The sequence below is a fragment of the Vulpes lagopus genome, chromosome 4 (genome assembly GCF_018345385.1).
Source record: "Vulpes lagopus strain Blue_001 chromosome 4, ASM1834538v1, whole genome shotgun sequence".
Classification (NCBI taxonomy): Eukaryota; Metazoa; Chordata; class Mammalia; order Carnivora; family Canidae; genus Vulpes; species Vulpes lagopus.
In genome coordinates this window covers 51,620,561-51,643,722 of record NC_054827.1, presented here as the reverse complement: position 1 = coordinate 51,643,722, position 23,162 = coordinate 51,620,561, and the positions used below count along the sequence as shown (strand labels likewise).

At 43.9% G+C, this 23,162-nt stretch overlaps 1 protein-coding gene across 2 annotated transcripts; it reads left to right on the top strand.

Annotated features, from left to right (window-relative positions):
- The first annotated feature begins 1,618 nt into the window (after positions 1-1,618).
- On the top strand, positions 1,619-22,794 carry MKRN1 (makorin ring finger protein 1). Of its 2 annotated transcripts, none has more exons than XM_041753148.1 (8): positions 1,619-1,979; positions 9,902-10,030; positions 14,991-15,136; positions 15,580-15,806; positions 18,883-19,097; positions 19,896-20,006; positions 20,564-20,702; positions 21,069-22,794. In XM_041753148.1, exons 1-8 carry the CDS (start codon positions 1,798-1,800, stop codon positions 21,279-21,281), a joined length of 1,362 nt encoding a protein of 453 aa, XP_041609082.1. In that variant the 5' UTR covers positions 1,619-1,797; the 3' UTR covers positions 21,282-22,794. The 2 variants fall into 2 exon arrangements, with proteins under 2 accessions (XP_041609082.1, XP_041609081.1); XM_041753147.1 differs by having other exon boundaries at positions 1,622-1,979; positions 14,907-15,136.
- The last annotated feature ends 368 nt before the right edge of the window (positions 22,795-23,162 follow it).

The following is a 23,162-nucleotide window of genomic DNA, read 5'->3' as shown; positions in this document are numbered from 1 at the left end:
TTACTTATTCATGAGAGACTCAGAGAGCAGCAGAGACCTAGACAGAGAAAGAAGCAGGCTCCATGCAGGAAGCCTGATGTGGGACACTATCCCAGGACTTTGGGACCAAAGGCAGGCACTAAACCTCTGAGCCACCAGGGATACCTGCCTTTGAGCCTTTTTTTTTTTTTTTTAAATATTTATTTATTGATTATAGACATAGAGAGAGAGACTGAGGCAGAGACACAGGCAGAGGGCGAAGCAGGCTCCATGCCGGGAGCCCGATGCGGGACTCGATCCCGGGACTCCAGGATCACTTTAATGAAGGAATGAGACCCATAACCCACCTGGGGTGGGGGTGAATAGATCAAGCAGGGCAGGCTCTAGTGCACCAGCCAGATGCCCCTCCACCTCCCTTTTTTTTTCCACCTCCCTTTTTTAAGAATTACTATATGACTGGACACCAGGTGGCTCAGCAATTGATTGTCTGCCTTTGGCGCAAATCCTGGAGTCCCAGGATCCTGTCCTACATCCGACTCCCTACGTGGAGCCTGCTTCCCTTTGCCTGTATCTCTGCCTCTGTGTCTCATGAATAGATAAATAAAATCTTTCAAAAAATTATTACATGACTTGGACAATATACCTTGGTCCAACTATTAAAATTTATGAACTTGGTGCAGCAGGCGAGGCTATGTGGCTAAGAAATGGCAGGCAACATGGAAGGATAGTGGGGGGGGGGTTTGAAGCTGGCTTGGGGTGATTCTGAGGGATACCAGCACTAGAGGAACTAGCTCTGCATCTGGATCTGTCATGAGTTGGAGCAGGTTAGGGACTGGATATCCCGTGATCTTTTTGGGAGGTTGGAGGGAGCAATGAGGTGGGACCCGGAAGGCCCTTTTAAAAAAACCTATTCCTAAAAAAAAAAAGGATTGCTTTGCAGCTGTGGCGTGGCCTTGATAGAAACCTTGTTTTCAGTTGTCTTTGTCACTGTCTTTGTGTTGGTTAGGTCCATCATGGTCTGATTGCCAGTGGGGAGGACTGTATTATTATCACTTTATTTACAGAGAGCAGGAGCACTAAGGTAAATTCACTTGCTCAAAGGCACAGAGCCAGGAATGGGAGATAAGGGAGAGACAGGAGGACCCCGGAGCCTGTGCTTGGCCACCGTGCTAGTCTCTTGGGCTCACAGATGACACCCTGATGGGAGCAGTAGGCGAGATTTGTTTACAGTGTAGCAGGCACGAAGCTCAGGGATGGCTAGGCTTGTCCTATAAGCCTCCTCTTCCCCTGTCAGGGTGGGGAGGACCTACTGTCCTCCCATTTGAGAGCTGAAGAGCCGGGCTCAGAACGGGTATGCATCCCCGGCTCGTTCAGCTCCCATCTGGTGAAGCCAAGCAATGGCAAAGCCTGCATTCCACCCCAGGTCCCCCATTCCGGCCCTGCGCTGCAGCAGCCTCTGCTAGCGGGTATCCCCCTGGGTTAGCACGGTAGCTCGCGGTGCGGACCGAGTTCCCGAGACGCGCCTCCCGGGGGAAGGGGGCCAGGGGGCGGGGCCCGCCCCTCGCCCCGCCCCCCAGGGGCGGAGCTTCCGCGCCCGCCAATCAGGGCGCTGGGGGCGGGCCGCGGGCGCTGCGGCTGCCGCCCGCAGTTGCGAGCGCCGGGAGCGCTCGGGAGACGCGACGCGGAGCCGCGGGGAGCGAGCGGGCGCCCCAGTCTCCCTCCGTCCCCTCCCCTCGCTTCGCCGCCTTCTCCCGCAGCCGGACCGGAACTATGTGATCCCGGAAGTTCCGGTGCCATTGCTGTGTGGGATAAACAGTAATGGCGGAGGCTGCAGCTCCCGGAACAACAGCCACAACATCAGGAGCAGGAGCGGCAGCGGCGGCGGCGGCCTCCCCCACCCCTATCCCCACAGTCACCTCCCCGTCCTCGGGGGCGGGGGGCGGGGGAGGCGGCGGCGGCGGCGGCGGCGGCGGCGGCTGGACTAAACAGGTCACCTGCAGGTGAGACGCTGCGCAGCCGGGCGCCGGCGCGGGGAGGGGGCCGGGGCCGCGGAGGAAGGGGCGGGCGGGCGGCGGCGGAGGAGGAGGCGGAGGAGGGAGGAGAGCGGAGAGCGGCGCCGGCCGCCGCGGCTTCCCCCCGCGCTGCGTCAACCCCCGCCGCCGCCGCGGCCCCGAGCGCGCGCCCCCGCAGCGGAGCCCCCCGGCCCCCCCCCCCCCGCCGGCCCGGCGCCGCGCAGAGCGCAAGGTGGGCTGGCTCCTGGCTCCTCCCCCCTGCTCATTGTCGCGGGTCCCGCATCCCTCGCCTGCGGCGCCGCCGCCTCCCCGCAGCCCTGCGGAGCCCGGGAGCGCGGCCTGGCTGGCGGCCCCGCGTTGGCCCCGCGTCACCCGTTGGTAACGTCTGCTCCCCCCGCACCCCCAGAGGAGTAGCTTTTGTTACTATTCTTTGTATGGTCCCCAGCTTTGTCTTGGAACCGAGTACCGGGCTGGGGGTCGCCTGACCTTGATGGTACTCCCTCCTGCGGCGAAAATGTCCTCTTGGAAATAACACGCATCCTCCTCCTGAAGGAGCAGGAAACCCGGCAGCTTGTCTCTCCAGGACAGCGGGTTGGGTTGGGTTTGGTAGGTCAGGTGCAAGTTTGAAAAAAAATAGTGGGATGGTGGTTATACTTAGGTGTGGACGCGTGTAAAAAAACAAAAACACAAACAAAACAACAATCGACCTGGAGGGGAGTGCATTTTATTGGATGTTCTACTTGGATTTTTTTTTTTTTTTTAGAAGTGAGCAATAGCGACTGGCAGCTTTTTCCCCCAGAAAGAAATCCCACCTGCAACACCAGTCTTCCCCGCCACCCCCCCGTGGGATAATTTCCAGGCAATAGGAACAATAGTGTTGGTATACAGAAGTCCTGGTGTTAACAGCGATATTATTGAAGGGCATTCTCTGCCTTTAATAAACATGTAAGGGGTGAATAATAAGCTTAATTATTTTTCAGTAGCGGGGTGGAGAAGCAAAAGCTGTTTTAGGTAGTCTCCCTTCCGATGTTGGGAGATCAGAAGAATGGAATCAAGTGCAGTATCTTAAGAATGAGTATTCAAAAAATGAAACAAAAAAAAAATGAAACCAGTTAGTTGGCTTCTCTGAAATGGTGCTGTTGATTTATACCTGTTAGTTGGGTCTTAAAAAAGTGACCTTGATATTTCTGAACTTTTAGCCCTTCACACTGCAGTACCTACCAGTCTACCTCTGAAAATAGTGTTTCTTGAATATGTGAGTTCCTTTAAGAACTCCATACAAAGACTTTTTTTTTTTCCTGAAGCCTACCATCTCCAATCTCCATATAGTATAGCCTTGAATACCCAATCACCAACCTGCCATTACTGTACATACCTCATTTTTATCTTGGAGCTGTAACTTGAACCCAACTTTATATGGCATTGCACAGAGTTCATGGTCACTTTCACACTTTCCTGTTAGCCACTTTTCCCTGTTCTTATTTCCCCTTTTCTAGTTCCTCATCAGTATATAATCGGAATTCAAAATAGTTTACCAGACTAATAATTTCATTGCTTTTTAGGATTTTTGAGTTTGAGTAAATGCAGAATTCTAGACTTCTTGGATTGATGGGAATATTTTGCCCACGAGCCAATAGATTTTTTTATTTAAAAATTTGCATAGCTCAGTAACCTAATATTTTAGAAAGGCATTATGTGAAAGATCCAAGCTTAGATGCACTAATTTTTTGGTATAAACCTATCTAGCTTTTGAGGAAGTTACTTTAAAAAGTGCAGGTTAATATGTCTTTTTGACATTTTTAGTTCTAGGTACCAACATGACCTTGTTCTTTATAAGAAATTTAATTTGGGTAGTGAGTCGGATATCAAATAATCATTTACTGTAGACCTTGAGCTTTCTGAGAGCAGGGACCCTTAGGTATTTCATTGTCTGTACCTAGTAAAACCTTGAGTTAATGTTGGTAAATCCACACCTAAAATTGCCTATTTTAATATCTGCTTTGAAGATTCCTCTGCTATTTGAAAAAAGAACAAATTTCTAAATTAGCAAAGACCTAGGACTTAATAGAGCAAAGACAAAGGACTTAATAGAACATGTGTATCTTTTGAGGACTACTTCATTCAGGTATTACCTCAGTTATTCATTAAGCAAGCATTAATTAGTAGTGCTTATGATGAGAGACTGCACTAGATGTTCAAGGGAATAAAAAAATGCATTGTATTATAAATAAATATTTTCAATGTGTTTGATAGCTAAATCTCCCTAGAGAATTCAAGATAATGCTTACATCTACTTAACTAGTTCGATAAGGCCATTTTCTTTACTTAGTGCATAATCCTCATAGAAGTTAGAAGTTTGGATATTTTTTAGTTGCTCAATCCTTTTCTCATTTACTATTTTATTTCTAAATCCTATCTCATTTTGTTATTTCTGCAGATTAAGAAAAACATAATACATACGCCTTTCACAAGGAACTGTATTCTGCTGCCCCCACCAGGCCATTTTTCATATATTTTATTGGAGGAATATTATGAAAAATGTTTCTGCAAAATAACTTAGTTAGAAATTGGAAGCTGTAATTTTGGATTTAGACTTTTTTTTTTTTTTAAATGTATTTATTCGGGATCCCTGGGTGGCGCAGCGGTTTGGCGCCTGCCTTTGGCCCAGGGCGCGATCCTGGAGACCCGGGATCGAATCCCACATCAGGCTCCCGGTGCATGGAGCCTGCTTCTCCCTCTGCCTGTGTCTCTGCCTCTCTCTCTCTCTCTCTCTCTCTGTGACTATCATAAATAAATAAAAAAATTTAAAAAAAAATTTAAAATGTATTTATTCATTCATGAGACAGAGAGACTGAGGCAGAGACCCAGGCAGAGGGAGAAGCAGGCTCCCCGGCAGGAGGCTGATGTGGGACTGGATCCTGGGACTCCCTGCCCTGAGCCCAAGGCAGATTCAGCCGCTGAGCCACTCAGGTGTCCCATAGAGGTTTTTGTTGTTGAAGGGGTAACATTAAAAAAGTGACCAGCCCATTAAATAAGAAACTAATTTGCCGTTGGCATTAGGATTTGCCGTGACACCTAGGTGTCTTCTACAGTTTTCATTAAACATATAATTATTTTTATTTTTATTTTTATTTTTTTATTTATTTTATTTATTTTTTTTAAAGATTTTTATTTATTCATTCATGAGAGACACAGAGAAAGAGAGAGGCAGAGACACAGGCAGAGGGAGAAGCAGGCTCCATGCACCGGGAGCCCGACGTGGGATTCGATCCTGGGACTCCAGGATCACGCCTTGGGCCGAAGTCAGGCGCCAAACTGCTGAGCCACCCAGGGATCCCTATTTTTAGCTAACGTTAGGTATTGTAGGAGATAAAAACCAGAGTGAACCATGGTCTTCAGCCACCAAGAATTTACAGTTTAGTCTGGGAAATGGTACATGCACTCAGGAGAAATTAAATACTTAAGTAACGTCCTAGCTAACTAAGTGGTAAATGCCAAGTTCTGTAATTTCTGTAAGTCCATAGGCAGGTTACGATGCCAAGAGGTACTTTGAGGGTATTGTTTGGTTCTTTTGTAGTCTTCAAAGCTAAGTAGAATTTTGTAATATTTTGGCAAACATGCTTGGGTTTTCAGGAGGTAGAGCAGTGTGAAGATTCTGGTGGTTCTATTTGTCTTATTTATTTTAAAGATTTTTGTTTATTCACGAGAGACCCAGAGAGGTGCAGAGGCAGAGGGGAGGAGCAGGCTTCGTGCAGGGAGCCCGACATGGGACTCCATCTGGGCTGAAGTTGGCGCTAAACCCTTGAGCCACCCGGGCTGCCCCCTGTATTTGTCTTTATTACTGGATAATGTCTGCTTGGAGTCCTAAGATTTTTCAGTTGAGCTCTCAGTGAGTGCATGAATAGGAAGGAAGGATCAGAGGGAGAAGGGAGAGCAGGCTCCAGGCCTGATCTGATGTCCTCAAGATGATGACCTGAAGCAAAGGCAGATGCTTAACTTGACTGAGCCAACAAGTGAACTGGAGTCCTAGAATCTAGGAGGAAGGAACCTTAGAAATAATATTGCCCAGGGCCACCTGGGGTGGACCACTGATTCTTGATTCAGCTCATGTCATGATCTCAGTGGAGGCGTGGAGTCCCACGTTCAGCTCAGAGCTCAACGAGGAGTCTGCTTGAGATTTGCTCTCTGTCCCGCCCCTGTACTTCTAAAATAAATTATTTTGGGCAGCTCAGGTGGCTCAGCAGTTTAGCACCACTTTTGGCCCAGGGTGTGATCCTAGAGACCTGGGATGGGCTTCTTGCATGGACCCTGCTTCTCCCTCTGCCTGTGTCTCTGCCTCTCTCATGAAGAAATAAATAAAATCTTAAAAAAATTTTAAAAATCTCATGGCCCAGCCTTTCACCAAAGGAAGCTTTATTTAGGCAGTGGCATCAGGATTTGGATGTGGCTTTTTGGTGGTGGCATTTAAAAACAACAAAAAAAGCACTTGATTTTTGTTTGGGGAAGAAGTTCTTGGAGAGGTTTGTCTTTTTCCACTTTCTGTTTTATAGCCTTACCCTATCATGTTATCTCAAGAGATGGGTTGACCAGGAGGGATTTTACTGTGAGGATTGTACAGAATTCTGAATATACTAATAGTGTTCTTGTCACTGAGAGATAAAAGGCAAGGAAAACAAACGAAAATCCCAGAACATACATACTAAACACCCTTGTAAAATAATGCTTAGTATTTGGCAGTAACTAACTAGGGCTTGTATTCTAGTGTTTCTGTTGATTCGGCAGTATCAGGTGATTTTGTGTCTGCTTGAATTCCTTCAGTGTTAGTACTGGACCTCAAACTTCTTTAATGGCTGCGTAGTTTTTATTCTGATCATGTTGAACAAGATATATGATGTATCTTTCTGCAATATTCACTTTGTTAAGAAGAGTGCCCCAAAAGCCCATCCTTTGAGTCTACTAGTAGCATAGCCTGACTGTGTTGACTGTTCTAGTAGTTGCACTCCCTACTGGCTCATGAAACTTGGGATCAGCCTAAAGTGCCTAGATGCAAATATATCAGTTAGTACCAGTCACTTGGCAGGCAGTTTAATGTAGTAATTTTGTTTATTTTTTATTTTCTTAGATTTTTAAAATTTATTTATTCATGAGAATACACAGAGAGGAGAGAGTGGCAGAAACACAGACAGAGGGAGAAGCGGGCTCCATGCAGGGAGCCCGATGTGGGACTTGATCCGAGGACCCCCTGATCACGCCCTGAGCAGAAAGCAGATGCCCAACCGCAGAGCCACACAGAGATCCCAATAAATGAAATCTTAAAAGATAACTCTGCTTAGAAGGCCCTGCAGAGTCTGTTCATAACTATTCAGCTCTCTTTCCCCCTTCCCCCTTTGTCCTTTTTATCTTCACTCTTGGTTATATGCTGTATTGTGCTCTTGACCAGAAAGTGCTAATAGTCCATACATCACGCTCTGAGGCGGGCCAATCAGTGTTCACTTAAATTTTCACTGTCCTTTTGGATTCTGAAGAACAGTATTTACCCATCATCCATATCAACACGTAAGTACTAGAGAAAGTATTGGAGAGGTGCTGAGGAAGTGAATAAGATGCAGGTATTATGGAGTGGAGATTCTTGAAGCAACTAGTTAAGGTACTGCAGTTTAAGATCAACTGTCAGGTAGTGATTGGTGGGAGACCTAATCTGTCTTCCTGAAGAGCGTCAAACCCAAGTGCAGCCAATAATTGAATGAAGTTTGACAGTGGGATTTAAGCACAAATGTAAAATTACATAACATTTAAAAAATTACCTAAAATTTTGAGTTGTACTGGAGGTTTAGGTGCTGTCTTCCCAGCTTGGTATTTCTAGGTAGAGATTTTATCAGTATATATCTCTCAGACTTCAAGTTGATCCCAAAGTGAAAGTTCCCACTGGGGAGGACCTGCAACTACTGTATTCAAACATTGACACTGGTTCAAAAGGATGACCTGTTAACCAGCTGGATACTTCTATATGTACTTTTTTCTTTATATGTACTTTGAAGCATGGTTTTACTGTAGTGATTACAATGTAATTATTGGCTTGTTATGGGGATGTCTGTGATGTCTTTTATGCAGCCAAGTTTTTGACCAATTTTGAGAGAGCACAAGCAGGGGGAAGAGCTGAGGAAGAGGGAGAGGGAGAAGCCCACTCCCCATTGAGTGGGTAGTCGGGTTCAGAGCTGGATTCCAGCACTGTGAGATCCAGACTTGAGGCAATGGCGGGCTCTTAAGTGACAGGGCGACTCAGGCGCATCCCCCTACCTACCCCCAATTACTATTGAAAAACAAGTGGTTTGACTCAGAGTTGTCCTGTAGTTGAGCAAATGTTCAGACCTGAGTTAGATTACGGTAAACCTAGTAACAGATGAAGTTAGGTTAATTGCAATTATGCCTTGATTCTCTAGTACATTATATTTTGTTGTGGGGCCAGTGAATTTAAAAAATAAGCCCTGGGGTACCTGGCTGGCTCAGTGGGTATAGCATGTGACTCTCAGTCTCAGGCTTTTGGGTTCAAACCCCACATTGGGTATACATTAATCTTCAAGAACCCTGGGGGAAGTCCGTGCTGGGAAGATTGAAGATGGAGGTTGGAAATCCCTTTACACGATACATATTACTTGGATATGTTGTTAACTTAGATTGCTTTCTTGCTCTACTCCTTCTTCCCGCATCCTTAGGTTCTTTAGTAGGTATGAGGTAAGTTCTCCACATTAGCATTTCTAGAAAAATTCCCTGAAGCTGCTGCAAGTCCAGGTCCCCTTAGGAAGTAAGTCACACTCTTGATATTTGGTGTTTTGGAAACTGCTAGTTTGTACACATGTAATCCTTTAAGGCACAGGAACAATAGTCTTGCTAACCAAAAGGACAAAGTGATTTCCCTTTGCCTCTAAGCTTGAAGCTAGTTTTGCTTATATTTTAACATGTGGCTTTTTAAAAAATTATGTAAAAAAAAGACTTTGTGTATTCATGAGACACCAAGAGGTAGAGACAGGCAGAGGGAGAAGCAGGCTTTCCACACACAGGGAGCCTGATGGTGGGACTCCATCCCAGGAATCTGGGATCACAACCTGAGCCAGAGGCAGATGCTGAACGGCTGAGCCACCCAGGTGCCCCTGATTTTTTTAAGTAGGCTCCATACTCAGCGTGAAGTCCAGTGTGGGTCTTCAACTCAACCCTGAGGTGGACACCTGAGCCAAGGAAAGAGTTGCTTAGCCAACTAAGTCATTCACGAGTGACATTTGAGGAATTAAAATGGCTTCTCACAGTAGTGAAACCTATAGTAGTCTGACCCATTCTGGTCTACATTGTTTCTTGCTGCTTTATCTAGGATTTTTTTTAAAACAGATATTTCATTATGGCTGAAGTGAGTAAAAAACAAGCTAACCTCCCTAGGACTGTAAAAAAGGTGCCTGGGTCGTTCATTCTGTTAAGTGTCTGCCTTCAGCTCGGGTCATGGTCCCAGGGTCCTGGGATGGAGCCCTGCCTCAGACTCCTCCTCTGTGGAGAGCCTGCTTCCCCCTCTCCTCCCTATTTGTGCTCTTTGCCTTATCTCTGTCTCTCTCTCCCAAATAAAATCTTTAAAAACCTTAACCTGCAGAGATAAATTTATGATGACCTCAGAGTTGAAATCTAAATTGATGCACATATATGTAGGCAGCCTGCCTATGGTACCATAACAGATATACTGGTCATAATCTCCTTGCTTTCTGTTCACTTTTCACATTTGCATAGAATAAGACCTACGCTATACAGTACTAGGTTAAATTACACTGTACGTATTTATTAGTATGCTACTGTAGAATACATTGACCATGAATTATTTTAGGAATGGCTTTAGTGTTTTTAAATATAACATTGCGGATCTTTTCTCACAGGTATTTCATGCACGGGGTTTGTAAAGAAGGAGATAACTGTCGCTATTCGCATGACCTCTCTGACAGTCCCTATGGTGTAGTGTGCAAGTATTTTCAGCGAGGATACTGTATTTACGGAGACCGCTGCAGGTAAGGATTGGTTTGCAGATCGGTTTTGTTTTAGAGGGGGAGAGGGAGATAGTGACAGGAAAGTACAGAATTCCAAGAACTTTATAAATAATTTAAGATAAGCGCTTTGAAAAGTACTCCTTAGCAGTATTTTTTTTTTTCTCCTTAGCAGTATTAATACGCTTCTGAATCTCTAACTTGGAAGAAATGTGTGTGAGTGTGTGTGTGTGTGTGTATGTATGTATTTTCTTAAAGCAAGTTTGTAATACAAATTTAATTCTTGGGATCCCTGGGTGGCGCAGCCGTTTAGCCCTTGCCTTTGGCCCAGGGCATGATCCTGGAGACCCGGGATCGAATCCCACATCAGGCTCCCGGTGCATGGAGCCTGCTTTCCCTCTGCCTGTGTCTCTGCCTCTCTCTCTCTCTCTCTCTCTCTCTCTCTCTGTGTGACCATCATAAATAATAAATAATAAAAAAAAATTTAATTCTTGAGGAGCCCCATCTGTAAGCTTAGGGATAAGGTGTGGAGAACGTATGTTTGTATCTGGCTTTATTTATTCATGAGAGCCCCCAAGAGAGGCCAAGGCAGGGGCAGGAGGAGATGGTGGCTCCTTAGGGATCCTGATGGGGGACTCCCATCTCTGAACCCTGGGATCGTGGCCTGAGCCAAAGGCAGATGGTCAACCACTGAGCCACCCAGGCATCCTTGGCTTTTCTTTCTTTTTTTATTTTTTAAGATTTTATTTATTTATTCATGAGAGACCCAGAGGCAGAGATCCAAGCAGAGGGAAAAGCAGGCTCCATGTGGGGAGCCTGATGTTGGACTTGATTCCAGGACCCCAGGATCACGTCCTGAGCCAATGGTAGATGCTCAACCGCTGAGCCACCCAGGTGCTCCAACTGGCATTTCTAAGACCAAGACTGATGTGCATATTTGACCACGAGTCTATTTTTCAGATATCTATTAATAATCAGGGAGAGAAAATGGGATCATAGGCATTTGGAATAGTGTATTAGGTTATTAGTTATGAGAACTTCTCATTCCAGGTCTTTACTGAAGCCCTTCAGCTTGTAAGACTAACTACAAGTTTAGATTTAGGGGAAATGTTTCAGGAATGTCTCTAGTAACCATCTCAGAACGTTAAAGAACCAATAGAGATTCATTATCTAAGTAATGTACATTATCTCCTAATTTCTGGGCATGGTTGACCCTGGATAGTTCTAGCTTTGAGATTCCAAGACATTTTGGTTAGGATTTGGGGCTGGGCTGCCACTATCTGACCCCTCCCCATGGACTGGAGAAGGTGGTTCATACACTAAGGTAAGACCTTAGTTCTTACTTCATGAACCTCTCCCCAGGGCTGCTTCAGAGTCCTCATACTTGGTAGTTGTCTTTCCCTGGAGTGATTCAACTGAGCCAGCAAGGACACACAATGCCTTTTTTATTTTAAGTTTTTGTTTATTCATGAGAGACTGAGAGGCAGAGGGAGAAGCAGGCTCCATGCAGGGAGCTGGACCTGGGACTTGATCCCGGGTCTCCAGGTTCACACCCGGGGCTGATGGCGTGCTAAACCACTGAGCCACCCAGGCTGCTTCACAATACCTTTTATGACCTAGTCCCAGAAGCCCCACATATATGTGCTTCTCCTGTACTCCTTATTAAAAGCAAGTCACTACGTCTAGCCCATGTTCAAGAGGAGAGAGATTGTTCCCCACCTTTCGAAATGAGGACTATCAAAGAATTCATTTAGGGTAAGACATTTGGGGGATGTCAGCCAATTTTAGCATTCTATCAAAGGAGTTATGTCACTTTGTGTTCACATGCTTAGTTCAAAAGACTAAGGAATGATTGATTGGTGGGACATTAATATTCAGTCATCCATATGCATTTTACTAGGAAATCTAGTAAAGGATAGAGAAAAATGGATTATTTTCATGTGACTGTAAGCTCAGAAATGGAACCACTGATGGCTGAGTTTGTCACTCCTTTTACTCTACTAATTTTTTTAAAGATTTTATTTATTCATGAGAGAGAGAGAAAGAGGCAGAGACCTAGGCAGAGGGAGAAGCAGGCTCCTTGCAGAGAACCTGATGTGGGACTCCTAGGACTCCAGGATCTTGCCCTGAGACAAAGGCAGACACTCAATCATGAGACACCCAGGCATCCCCGCTCTCTGCTAATTTTTGGTGGTAGTATTACTGGAAAGGGGAGAGATAACATAATGACTCCCTCCCCAAACCCAATGTTAATGTTTACAGTCTCGGTATGTAAGGGGGGGGAGGGTTGGAACTAATATATATATACACACACACACAGACACACATATATATAGAGAGAGAGCGAGAGAGAGCGCGCGAGCGAGCAGTTCTTTTCTAGTAGGATAATCTCTGCGAGTTTTCTAGGCCAACTTAATTGTAGGGGAGCTGGGTTCTTTGCATAGTCCTTCTTGTACATTATCTTTCATAGTGCTTACTTGCAAATCTTCACTTCAGAGACCTTTTATATAGATTTCTATTTATTTATTTACTTTTTAAGAAGATTTTATTTATTCATGAGAGACACAGAGAGAGAGAGGCACAGACATAGGCAGAGGGAGAAGCAGGCTCCGTGCAAGGAGACTCAATCCTGGGTCTCCAGGATCCCACCCTGGGCTGAAAGCAGCACTAAACCGCTGAGCCACCCGGGCTGCCCTATTTATTTACTTTCTATATAGATTTCTTAAAAGTTTTTTTTTTAATTTTTATTTATTTATGATAGTCACACACACAGAGAGAGAGGCAGAGACATAGGCAGAGGGAGAAGCAGGCTCCATGCACCGGAGCCCGACGTGGGATTCGATCCCAGGTCTCCAGGATTGCGCCCTGGGCCAAAGGCAGGCACTAAACCGCTGTGCCACCCAGGGATCCCTATATAGATTTCTTCTGCACTAAAAGGAGTAACATTGTATAAATGGGCAGATTTTATTTTATTTTTTAAGATTTATTCATGAAAGAGAGGCAGAGACACAAGCAGGGAGAGACGCAGGCTCTCCGCAGGAAGCCAAATGCAGGACTCCCAGGATCATGCCCCAAGCCAAAGGCAGACTAAACTGCTGAGCCACCCAGACATCTACGCAGATTATATTTTAAAAGTTAATTTTCCAGGGGCACCCTGGGTGGCTCAGCGCTACCTTTGGCCTAGGGCCTCATGCTGGAGACCAGGGATTGAGTCTCATTCCTGCATGGATCCTGCTTCTCTCTGCCTGTGTCTCTGCCTCTCTCTCTCTGTGTCTCTCATGAATAAATCAATAAAATCTTTAGAAAATAAACATAAAGGCTGTGAAAATAATTAAAATGTTTTTCTGAAGTTTCTAAACAGTATTAGTCAAAGGGAGAGTTTGGGGCTAGATGTGTAAAGTTCCCCAGGGCTCTAAAATAAACTTGAGAAAAGTGCTATCCAGTAAAACTTTGTACTATGACAGAGCCCTGTCTGTCTAATACTGTAATTACTAGCTACATGTGCCTTTTGAACACACGAAAATGGCAAGGAACTTGGTTTCACATCTTATAAAAGTGTGAATAGCTAGATGTGGCCATTGGCTGCCATCATACAGAGCAGTTTAGAGTCCTGTTAGACCTAGAACACCACTTACTTGACAATGAAATTTATATCGTCTGGTCCTCTCTAAAATGATGAAGGAATACTTAGGATAGTTTGACAATGAAGTGAGGTGGTGCAAGCAAATATGGATTGAATTCTCAGTGGTTTGTACTCTAAACTTGCATGATCCAGGATGCCAGTCTGGGTTTTGTAGCTGATGACAAGATACTCCAGTTACTTGTAATACAAGTTAAGTTAAGTAGGTTCCCCAATGCTGTAAGAGTAGGATTATGAAGGTTTGAGTTGATAGAATTCAATGATAAATACCAGCAAATGTTTGCAGTAAGGAGGATGGTCTCTGTTTAGCCATTATCTTTTAGATGTAAACACAGACCCCAGTAAAACACCTGGCCCATGGTCAGGATGGCCAAGTTAATTGCAAGAACGAGAAGTTAAAACAACTAAAGTCCATTCGTGAGGCATAATAGTATCTGAATGTCTGCTTTGGGGATTTTGTTGGACAGAATGTTGGTTCTTTATCTTTTTATTCATGTCATGAGAGAGAGAGAGAGAGAGAGAGAGAGAGAGAGAGGAGACGCTTGAGGGGCTCAATCCTAGAACTCCAGGATCATGCCCTGTAGTGAAGGCAGGCTTCAAACCACTGAACCACCCAGGGATCCCTGGAAAGTTGGTTCTTTTTTTTTTTTTTTTTTTTTTGAAAGTTGGTTCTTGAAGGGAATAGTGTTTTATAAAAGTAGGTCAAGAGAATGGATATAGGGAAAGAATATATACTGTATATTTTGTGAATGTTGTCTCTTCCATTTACTATTGTGGATATTCTGCTATAGGTGATAAAATGTTTTTCTGGTTGTTGAATTTACGATCAGCTTTGCTTTTATTCAATCTTGGATACACAAATTCTGTATCAGAGTTGCCATGCAACTATGAGACTGCAGAGAGTAGAGTGGAATTTAAGGGGGTGGTAGATGGTCTGCTGCAGGGGTGGACAGACTCCAAGACCAAACATGACTGAAGGCTCTAAGGTTTCCTGACCACCTTCCCTGGTCTATGACCTTGGTACTCAGTGTACTCCTTGGGCCAGCAGGATTATCCTGTGGTGGCTTGGTACACATGCAGAATCTTGGGCTGTGTCCCAGTCTGTAGAAATTACAGAGCTATCTTTAAGCAATTGCCCAGGTGATTTACAGGTGTAATAGTTTGAAAAGCACCCAAGGACAGGATCAGGGGATAAATACCCTTTAAGTCTGCTGGCTCTACAGTGACTGCTGACTTTTTATATATATATATATATTTTAGATATGAACATAGCAAGCCATTGAAACAGGAAGAAGTGACTGCTGCAGATCTAACTGCAAAATCATCTCTTGCTGCTTCCTCAAGTCTCTCATCGGGAGTTGGACCAGTTGTTGAAATGAATACGGGCGAGGCAGAGTCCAGAAATTCAAACTTTGCTACTGTCGGCGCAGGTTCAGAAGACTGGGTGAATGCCATTGAGTTTGTTCCCGGGCAGCCCTACTGTGGCCGTAGTGAGTATTCTGAAGACTTAAAAACCACTTAGAGCCGTAGGCCATAGTCCAACAGGTCTTCACATCTGTCCTGCTTTCACTCTGCATACCCTGATCTTAATACTCTAAATTGGATTACCTAATGGGTTACCTAAGAGTTACCGATGGAGTTAAAGGAACTTTTTTGAATCCCAATAGTAATTTTAGAATGTTTTGAAAACCCCGAAGCCTCTGTAATCAGTGCAATTGCACAGAAATACATGAAAAAATTTTTTAGATAAGCCTAATCTTGGAAAGAAAAAGATCATTTCTTTCAAGACTAAAGGGATTAGTTCAATAGACTGTTTTGGAGTTTTAATTGAAGTTCTCCTTTTTTCTTTTTGAGTTAGGTTCTCAGTTACCTTATGGTTCACATATCTGCCTTACCCATTTTGGACCTTTACTACCCTCTTAAACATTTTCAGCTGCCCCTTCCTGCACTGAAGCACCCCCACAGGGCTCTGTGACCAAGGAAGAATCCGAGAAAGAACAGACAGCAGTGGAAACCAAGAAGCAGCTTTGCCCCTATGCTGCAGTGGGAGAGTGCCGATATGGGGAGAACTGTGTATATCTCCACGGAGACTCGTGTGACATGTGTGGGCTGCAGGTCCTCCATCCAATGGATGCCGCCCAGAGATCACAACATATAAAAGTAAGTCTTCAGGGAGGTATTATGTTAATCATGCGAGACTATGATTTCCCTCTTGCAGCATTGTCTGTTCATTTCAGAAAAATACTTGGTAGATTGATTGGTTTTCTTTCCTGGGCTTCTTGTATGCTTTATCAAGAAATCACACTTTCAAAACCTCAGACCATGGGCTTTTTTTTCTTTTTTAAATAACAGGTGTTTAAATATAAAGACTGCGATTTTGTGATTTTAGGACCTTTACATCATTCCCGGAAGAAACCTTATGCCCCTTAGCTGGATTACTCTATTTTGCCCTTTCAACTTCTGGCAACACCTCATCTACATTCCCTCCTGGATTTGCCTGTTCTGGAGATTGGGTATGAATGGAATCCTATGGTCACTGGCTCAAACATTAGCAGAATGTTTTTTAAGGATTTTATTTATTTATTCATGAGAGACACAGAGACCAAGGCAGAGAGAGAAGCAGGATCCATGCAGGGACCCTGAAGTGGGACTCTATCCCGGGACTCCAGGATCATGCCCTGGGCCAAAGGCAGGCACTCAACCACTGAGCCACAGGGCATCCTAGGATAATGTTTTCAAGGTTTATTTATGTTACAGTGTGTATCAGTGCTTTATTCCTTTTCTGGGTGAATAATAATTCACTGTAGAGGTATATACCACATTTTGTTTTTTCCACCCATCAGTTGATGGACATTTGGATTGTTTTACCCACTGGCTATTGTGAATAGTGCCATGAGCATTCATGTGTAAGTCTTTTCGGTATGTTTTAATTTATCTTGTAGTGTTAGTCATCTGGTAACTCAATGACTGACTGACATTTTGAGCAAGTGTCATACTTTGCAAGGACTACCATTTTATATTCCCAATCCCAATGGATGAGGATTTCAGACTTAAAATGATGGATTGATTATTTATCTATTTATTTATTTATATAAAATAATATAAATAATAACGAGATACCTGCAGAGGGAGAAGCAGGCTCCCTATGGGGAGCTTGACATGGGAGTCCCTGGTCTCCAGGATCACACCCCCGGCTGAAGGCTGAAGTCACCTGGGCTGCCCTTAAAATGACTTTATAAAAAGTTTTTATTTGAAAGAGAGTGAACAGAGGGAGGGTCAGAGGAAGAGGAAGAAGCACTGAGCAGGATTTCCAATGCAGGGCTCCATCCCAGGATCATGACCTGAGTGGAAGGCAGGCACCAGCTGAGACACTAAGGTGCTCGCAGATAATAGTTTAAGATTTTGTATCGGAGAGAGAGAGAGAAAGTAGGCAGAGACAGAGGGAAAAACCGGATCCTCACAGGGAGCCCAATTCTGGACTCCTCCCAGGACACGGGATCATGCCCTGAGCCAAAGGCAGACTCTCAACTGGTAGACACTCAGGTGTCCCAAGATGGACATTTTTCAGTCCTCCCTTCACAATTTATTGGTTGTGTGAATTTAAGCAAGTTAAATCCTTGCAAGTCTTCAGGTATTACACTGGGTATTGGGAATAGTAGCATCCATTTATCTTTTTAAGTGTCTTTCTGAGGACTTAAAGTGCTGATGTTATGTGGAATTCAGGGGTGTTTTTGGTTTTTCCATTCCCTACATACAATTAGTATGTTGTATTGCTATAATGTGTCAGTTACATCTCAATTAAAAAGTATATGGCGGGCAGCCCGGGTGGCTCAGTGGTTTGGTGCCGCCTTTGGCCCAGGGTGTGATCCTGGAGACCCGGGATCGAGTCCCACGTCGGGCTCCCTGCAGGGAGCCTGCTTCTCCCTCTGCCTGTGTCTCTACCCTTCTCTCTCTGTGTTTCTCATGAATAAATAAAATCTTAAAATCCTTAAAAAAAGTATATGGCACCCACACAATTTGTACATGAATGAATGTTCACAGCAGCATCCTTTTAGGTAGATTCAGGGACCCACAACTCCCAGATATCAAGAGCTGCACGCTTCCATAACTGAGCCAGTCAGATAACATTCTTCTTGTTGAAAGAGAGGAAGGGATAAGGGGAGAGAAAATCATACGCAGAATTGAGCCAGACCTGGAGCTTAATCCTTTAACTCTGAGAGCTTGACCTGACCTGAATTCAAGAGTTGGGTGCTCCACTAATTGAGCCACCCAGATGCCCTCCTTTTTAAATTTAAGTAATCTATACACTCAGCATGGGACTCCTCACAACCCTTAGATCAAGAGTTGATCTCTGTTTCAACTGATCTGGCCAGGTGGCTACATAATTCTTTACCTCCAAAGTGGAAACAACCAAAATATCCATCACCTGATGAATGGATAAATTGTGGTCTGTCCATGTGATGGAATATTACTTAGCAATCAAAAGAATACTGATACCCTTTACATTAGACAACTGTGGAAACGTGGTAAGTGAACAAAACCAGTCCCAAAAGGCACATTTATACGAAATGTCCTGAATAAGCGACAGACCGGGTTTAGTAGTTGCTTAGGACTGGGGTGGTTTCCCAGGAAATAAATGATTGACTGCTGTGGGTTTATTTTGGTAGTGAACACATTCTAGTAATTGGTGGTGTGAAGGTTGCACGACTCTGGATCTATCAAAACCATTTAGTTGTAGTCTTTAAATGAAATTATGTGTGAAGTATATCTCAAAGCCGTTTTTTAAGTGAAAATTAGGTTCCTGGCACATAATTGTCACCTAATGTTGGTTTCCTTCATCCTTAATTGATAGGTTGTAAAATGAGACCTTAATCTCTTTTAAAAATAAGACCTTAATCTTAATTACTTTTCCATCTGGAAACCAGAAGACCAAACAGTATGAAAAACTGTCTAACATGGAGAGTAGAAATAATTGAGAGTTTTTTAAAAATCTCACCCCATCTCCTCCCCCCCACCCCCCCAGTTTCTAGAGTCGTACAGTTTGACTCTCGTGATGTAAAAATCCAGAGTGTCTGTCCACCTGTATTCACTTTATGATGAACAGAGCTGCTTTTCATGTCACATTGGGAACTTTTCAGTTGACTATTGATTCTTTTAACACAAGTCATTAACTGTCAAATTGAAGTCTTTCTTTATTCAGTGACTTGATAACCCTTAATCTCTCTACTTTTTCTAGTCTTGCATTGAGGCCCATGAGAAGGACATGGAGCTCTCATTTGCTGTCCAGCGCAGTAAGGACATGGTGTGTGGGATCTGCATGGAGGTGGTCTATGAGAAAGCCAACCCGAGTGAGCGTCGCTTTGGGATTCTCTCCAACTGCAACCACACTTACTGTCTCAAGTGTATTCGCAAGTGGAGGAGTGCTAAGCAATTTGAGAGCAAGATCATAAAGTGAGACTCCTCCCCAATCTTCGTTTGTGCTTTCTATTTTGGGGAAGAATTTAGTATCTTGTGCCAACTTTCAACCAGATGGACCGCATTTAAATGCATGCATTTTATCTTGAACCTGGGGTACTTTAATTGGGATTTCTTTGTATTTCAGCTAGCTTCTAGGTTAGTTGGTATATCTACTTTTTTTTTGAATGAGGAAACCCTATGTATCAGTTAGTAGAATCTTCGTGTTTTTTCTGAGGAGATTGTGTTTAATGGATTAGCCAGTTTAGGCTCAGTGAACAAACTTACCTAGCTCTGAATGTATGTTTCCTTGACATTTTACATTTCCACTTTCCTATTCCATCCATTAAGCTAGCCAATAATCCACCATCCTTTAAAGATTGTTCTCATAACTGAACAAAAACTACATAATCTAAACAGAGTAAAGTTACAAGAAATAAATTTATTTAAACGAAAGAAAAAGGAGTCCGTGTGAAATGTCTTCTTCTGTTTTTGTTTTTTTTCTTTTTTTGGTTGTTTTTTGTTTTGTTTTGTTATTTTTTCTTGTTGTTGTTGTTTTTACCGAAGTTATTTTTTGAGTGAACTGGCTAGCCATTGATTTGATTTATAAAGGAGTTTGTTTTGCCTCAAAAGAAATGGTCAGTTGTGTGACAGTGTGTGGAGCACTTGGAGGAAATGCCTAATTTGGCTTTCAGTTAAAGTCTTTTAAGTATGGAGTTGACACACCAGGGTGTGTCCTTGAAGAGTGGGCCTGTAAAGGGGGATATGCATTGCAGCCTGTTCATTGTTTCCCAGGTCCTGCCCCGAATGCCGGATCACATCTAACTTTGTCATTCCAAGTGAGTACTGGGTGGAGGAGAAAGAAGAGAAGCAGAAACTCATTCAGAAATACAAGGAGGCAATGAGGTATGAGCACTGCAGCCTTTTCTCAAGCTAAGATCCCAACATAGCTTGGGTTCACTTTGAAAAGAACAGTGCTGCATTATATACTCCTACCTCCTTCCTACCCTTTCTGTGAACTTCCAGTACGGTTTATTTTTGTCCCCCCTGATAACACTGAACCCATATGTACCTTGCTATAACGCAGTCCTTGGGGTGCATGCCGAGGGACTGTGTTATAACTAAGTCTGTACTGCTAGCTAATGCCCCATGAGCAGGGTCCTATCTCTTTCTGAGTCCATGTTCTAGTTGTCCTATGTGCTTGTGTGTGGGCTTCTTAGAAGATTCTCTCTTTGCTGGATCTGCAGTCTGGAGCTGTTAAGCAGCACACCCTTGAACAGAGTCTGTTTCTGTAGTGAGTGTTTCATGCAGTAGCACACACGTTTAAGAACACACCTTGGGGAGGGCTGGAAACAGACCTGCTGGTTCTATCCCTACCTGTTTTCTTAAAGAAATACCGGATGATAGTCAAATACAGACCTGAAATCCACCGTGAATAAGGGTTGCGATATTTTCCTTTCCAGCAACAAGGCGTGCAGGTATTTTGATGAAGGACGTGGGAGCTGCCCATTTGGAGGGAACTGTTTTTACAAGCATGCGTACCCTGATGGCCGTAGAGAGGAGCCACAGAGACAGAAAGTGGGAACATCAAGCAGATACCGGGTAACTCTCCCTGTTTTTTTAAAGGAGGGGAAATGCCACGTGATCAGTGAAGGCCTTCACAGATTTGGGGTAGGGGAAGGAGCTTAACACTCAGGTCTGGGAGTGAGACTGGCGGATGAAAGGAGGACTGCAACCTCAGGAAACTGGGAGGGATAGGAGAGGACCAGCTAGAGCGCTTACAGCTCTAGCCTAAACGGTTTTCCTCAAGTAACCAGACAGAGGGGAGGAGTTGGTAAAGTCGAAACCCTAAATAAGAAGTCTTGGTTCGTCATGCCCTCTGGTGTGCTGGACATTTTGCCTTAGAAACTACAGAATACAAGATCCTACTGGACAGTGCCATCCCTATCATGGCCTTGTTTTTTACAGGCCCAACGAAGGAACCACTTCTGGGAGCTCATTGAGGAAAGAGAGAACAGCAACCCCTTTGACAACGAAGAAGAGGAGGTTGTCACCTTTGAGCTGGGCGAGATGTTGCTTATGCTTTTGGCTGCAGGTGGGGACGACGACCTGACAGACTCTGAAGATGAGTGGGACTTGTTTCATGATGAGCTGGAAGATTTTTATGACTTGGATCTATAGCAGCTTTGCGTGGCGTGTGAACTGGTCTGCTGAGCCTCAGACAGTAGCTGTCCCCTGTGCTGGTGTGGCAGTGCCCGTGTCTCCTAGGCAGGCCTATCAACTCCAGGTGCTGTCGTGATTATTTTTACCCAGGGCCTGTCTTCTCAATCCCTCACCTTCCCCCAAGGAGTGTGTCGTTTTTCTCTGTTTAAAAAAAAGTTACAAAAATAAACCTTAAAGCTAGTTGTTTTTGTAACACGAATTTAACTGTCAGACAGTTAGCGTAGTTTTGTTGCGTCATCTGTTTTCAACCAGATTCACACAGTTCTAGGGTAGTTTATGGACTCTCCACACTCAACTTTGAGGACCCCAGGTTCAAAAATAAATAACAGCAGTGGCCCTACGTTGGGGTCCAAGAATAGAGGTGACCAGTGACGGATCAGAACTGTGGCAAGTAGCATGCTACAGACTCCCAAGGTGGATACTCAAGGTTTCTGTTGAAATCTGCACATCTCTGTTTTTATCTATTCCTTCCCCCGTAACCCCCACCCGTGCACTTGTTCTGTGGTTTTGGTCTCTTGTTTAATTGCACAGAAGTAATACTACTGGGTAACCAGAACCAGGTGCGAATGTGTTGAGTTTTACTGTGTTTAGCACGATAGGAAAATTGGTGAAAGAACACATATAAAAATAAGATACAGTGGCATAAATGAAATGCTGAGCTGGAAGTGGACTTCTGAGGGCTGATAGACTTGGCGTGTATGAGTGTGAATGTGTGATAAGCTTCTTGTCCCTGCATAGATGCTGTGTTCTTAGCCTTAGTGGAAAAACTCGGGTTAGTGGTTTCAGCCTAGTGTGGCTAATAGATTGTAAAGGGCAAAACAGTATATTGGTAGCTGTAAATAGAGCAGTACCAGCTCTGTCTGTCTATATAGAGAGAGAAAATGGGCTTAGCCACAGAGGTTTAAACTGTTTGGTTGTCCCATATATTAACAAAAAGCAGGGCTTGGATACACAGTTGTATTTAATGTTTTATGGTCTCCAGCCTTTCCAGCCTAGGCACTTTTGGACAAATGTTTGTCCTTGTTTGAGGTTTTGTTGTTGGGTTTTTGTGTTTGTTTTTGTGGGTATTTGCCTAATTCCATCCCTGAGCTTCGCAGGTAGACAGATGTGATTCCTAACTTAAGTTTAAGGTGTTTCTTGTAGTGGAGTCATTGGTTGGCAGGAGTTAAGTCATGCTTTTCCAGTAAGGGGGGGGTCGGGGGTGGTTATCCACGAGATGAGCTAAAGTTAAGTTAGAAGAATTTCTTGATTGGAAATTCTTGATTGGAAATTTTAGCTTTGAGTTTTGTCTCTCTAGTCCTAAAATAACTTGGAAGATGCTCCTCATTTGTCCATCTTCTGCTTTGATCCTTGGATCCCACCCATTCTTTCACTTTAAAAAAAAAATGAGTAATTGTTGCAGAGGTCTCTGTATTTTGCAGCTGCCCTTTTGTAAGAAGCACTTTTCCCAAATAAAAGAATAAAAAAACCATATTGGCTATCTGTTTTGTGTAATGAGCTGTTTTGAAGTGTGCAGATGTCAAAGGATAATTGCTCTGATCAGTTCATCAGTTTTGTGGATATGGTTTGAGAAAAGTGGTAGCTTTTCTAATATACCTAGCCTGCTGAGAAATGTTGGAGCAATAAAAAGGGAAATCTTACCTGCTGGGATCATCCAACTATTTTGTATTTTAGGATTTGTAAGACTTTTAGGCCGCCTTTAGTGGCCAAAGGCACTGCTGGTTTTCTGCTGCCATGTCCCTGTAGTTGAACTTGATTCTTGCTTGCAAGTAACAGGTAGGTTATAACATAGGAATACTATTTTGGTTAATATCTGTTCTGTGGTGACATTTTTGCATT

Coding starts and splice junctions, on each gene's coding strand:
- MKRN1 (XM_041753147.1), top strand. CDS start 1,798: ATGGCGGAGGCTGCAGCTCCCGGAACAACAGCCACAACATCAGGAGCA. Junction 15,137..15,579: donor GCAGCCCTACTGTGGCCGTA/GTGAGTATTCTG, acceptor AAACATTTTCAG/CTGCCCCTTCCTGCACTGAA. Junction 15,807..18,882: donor AGAGATCACAACATATAAAA/GTAAGTCTTCAG, acceptor TACTTTTTCTAG/TCTTGCATTGAGGCCCATGA.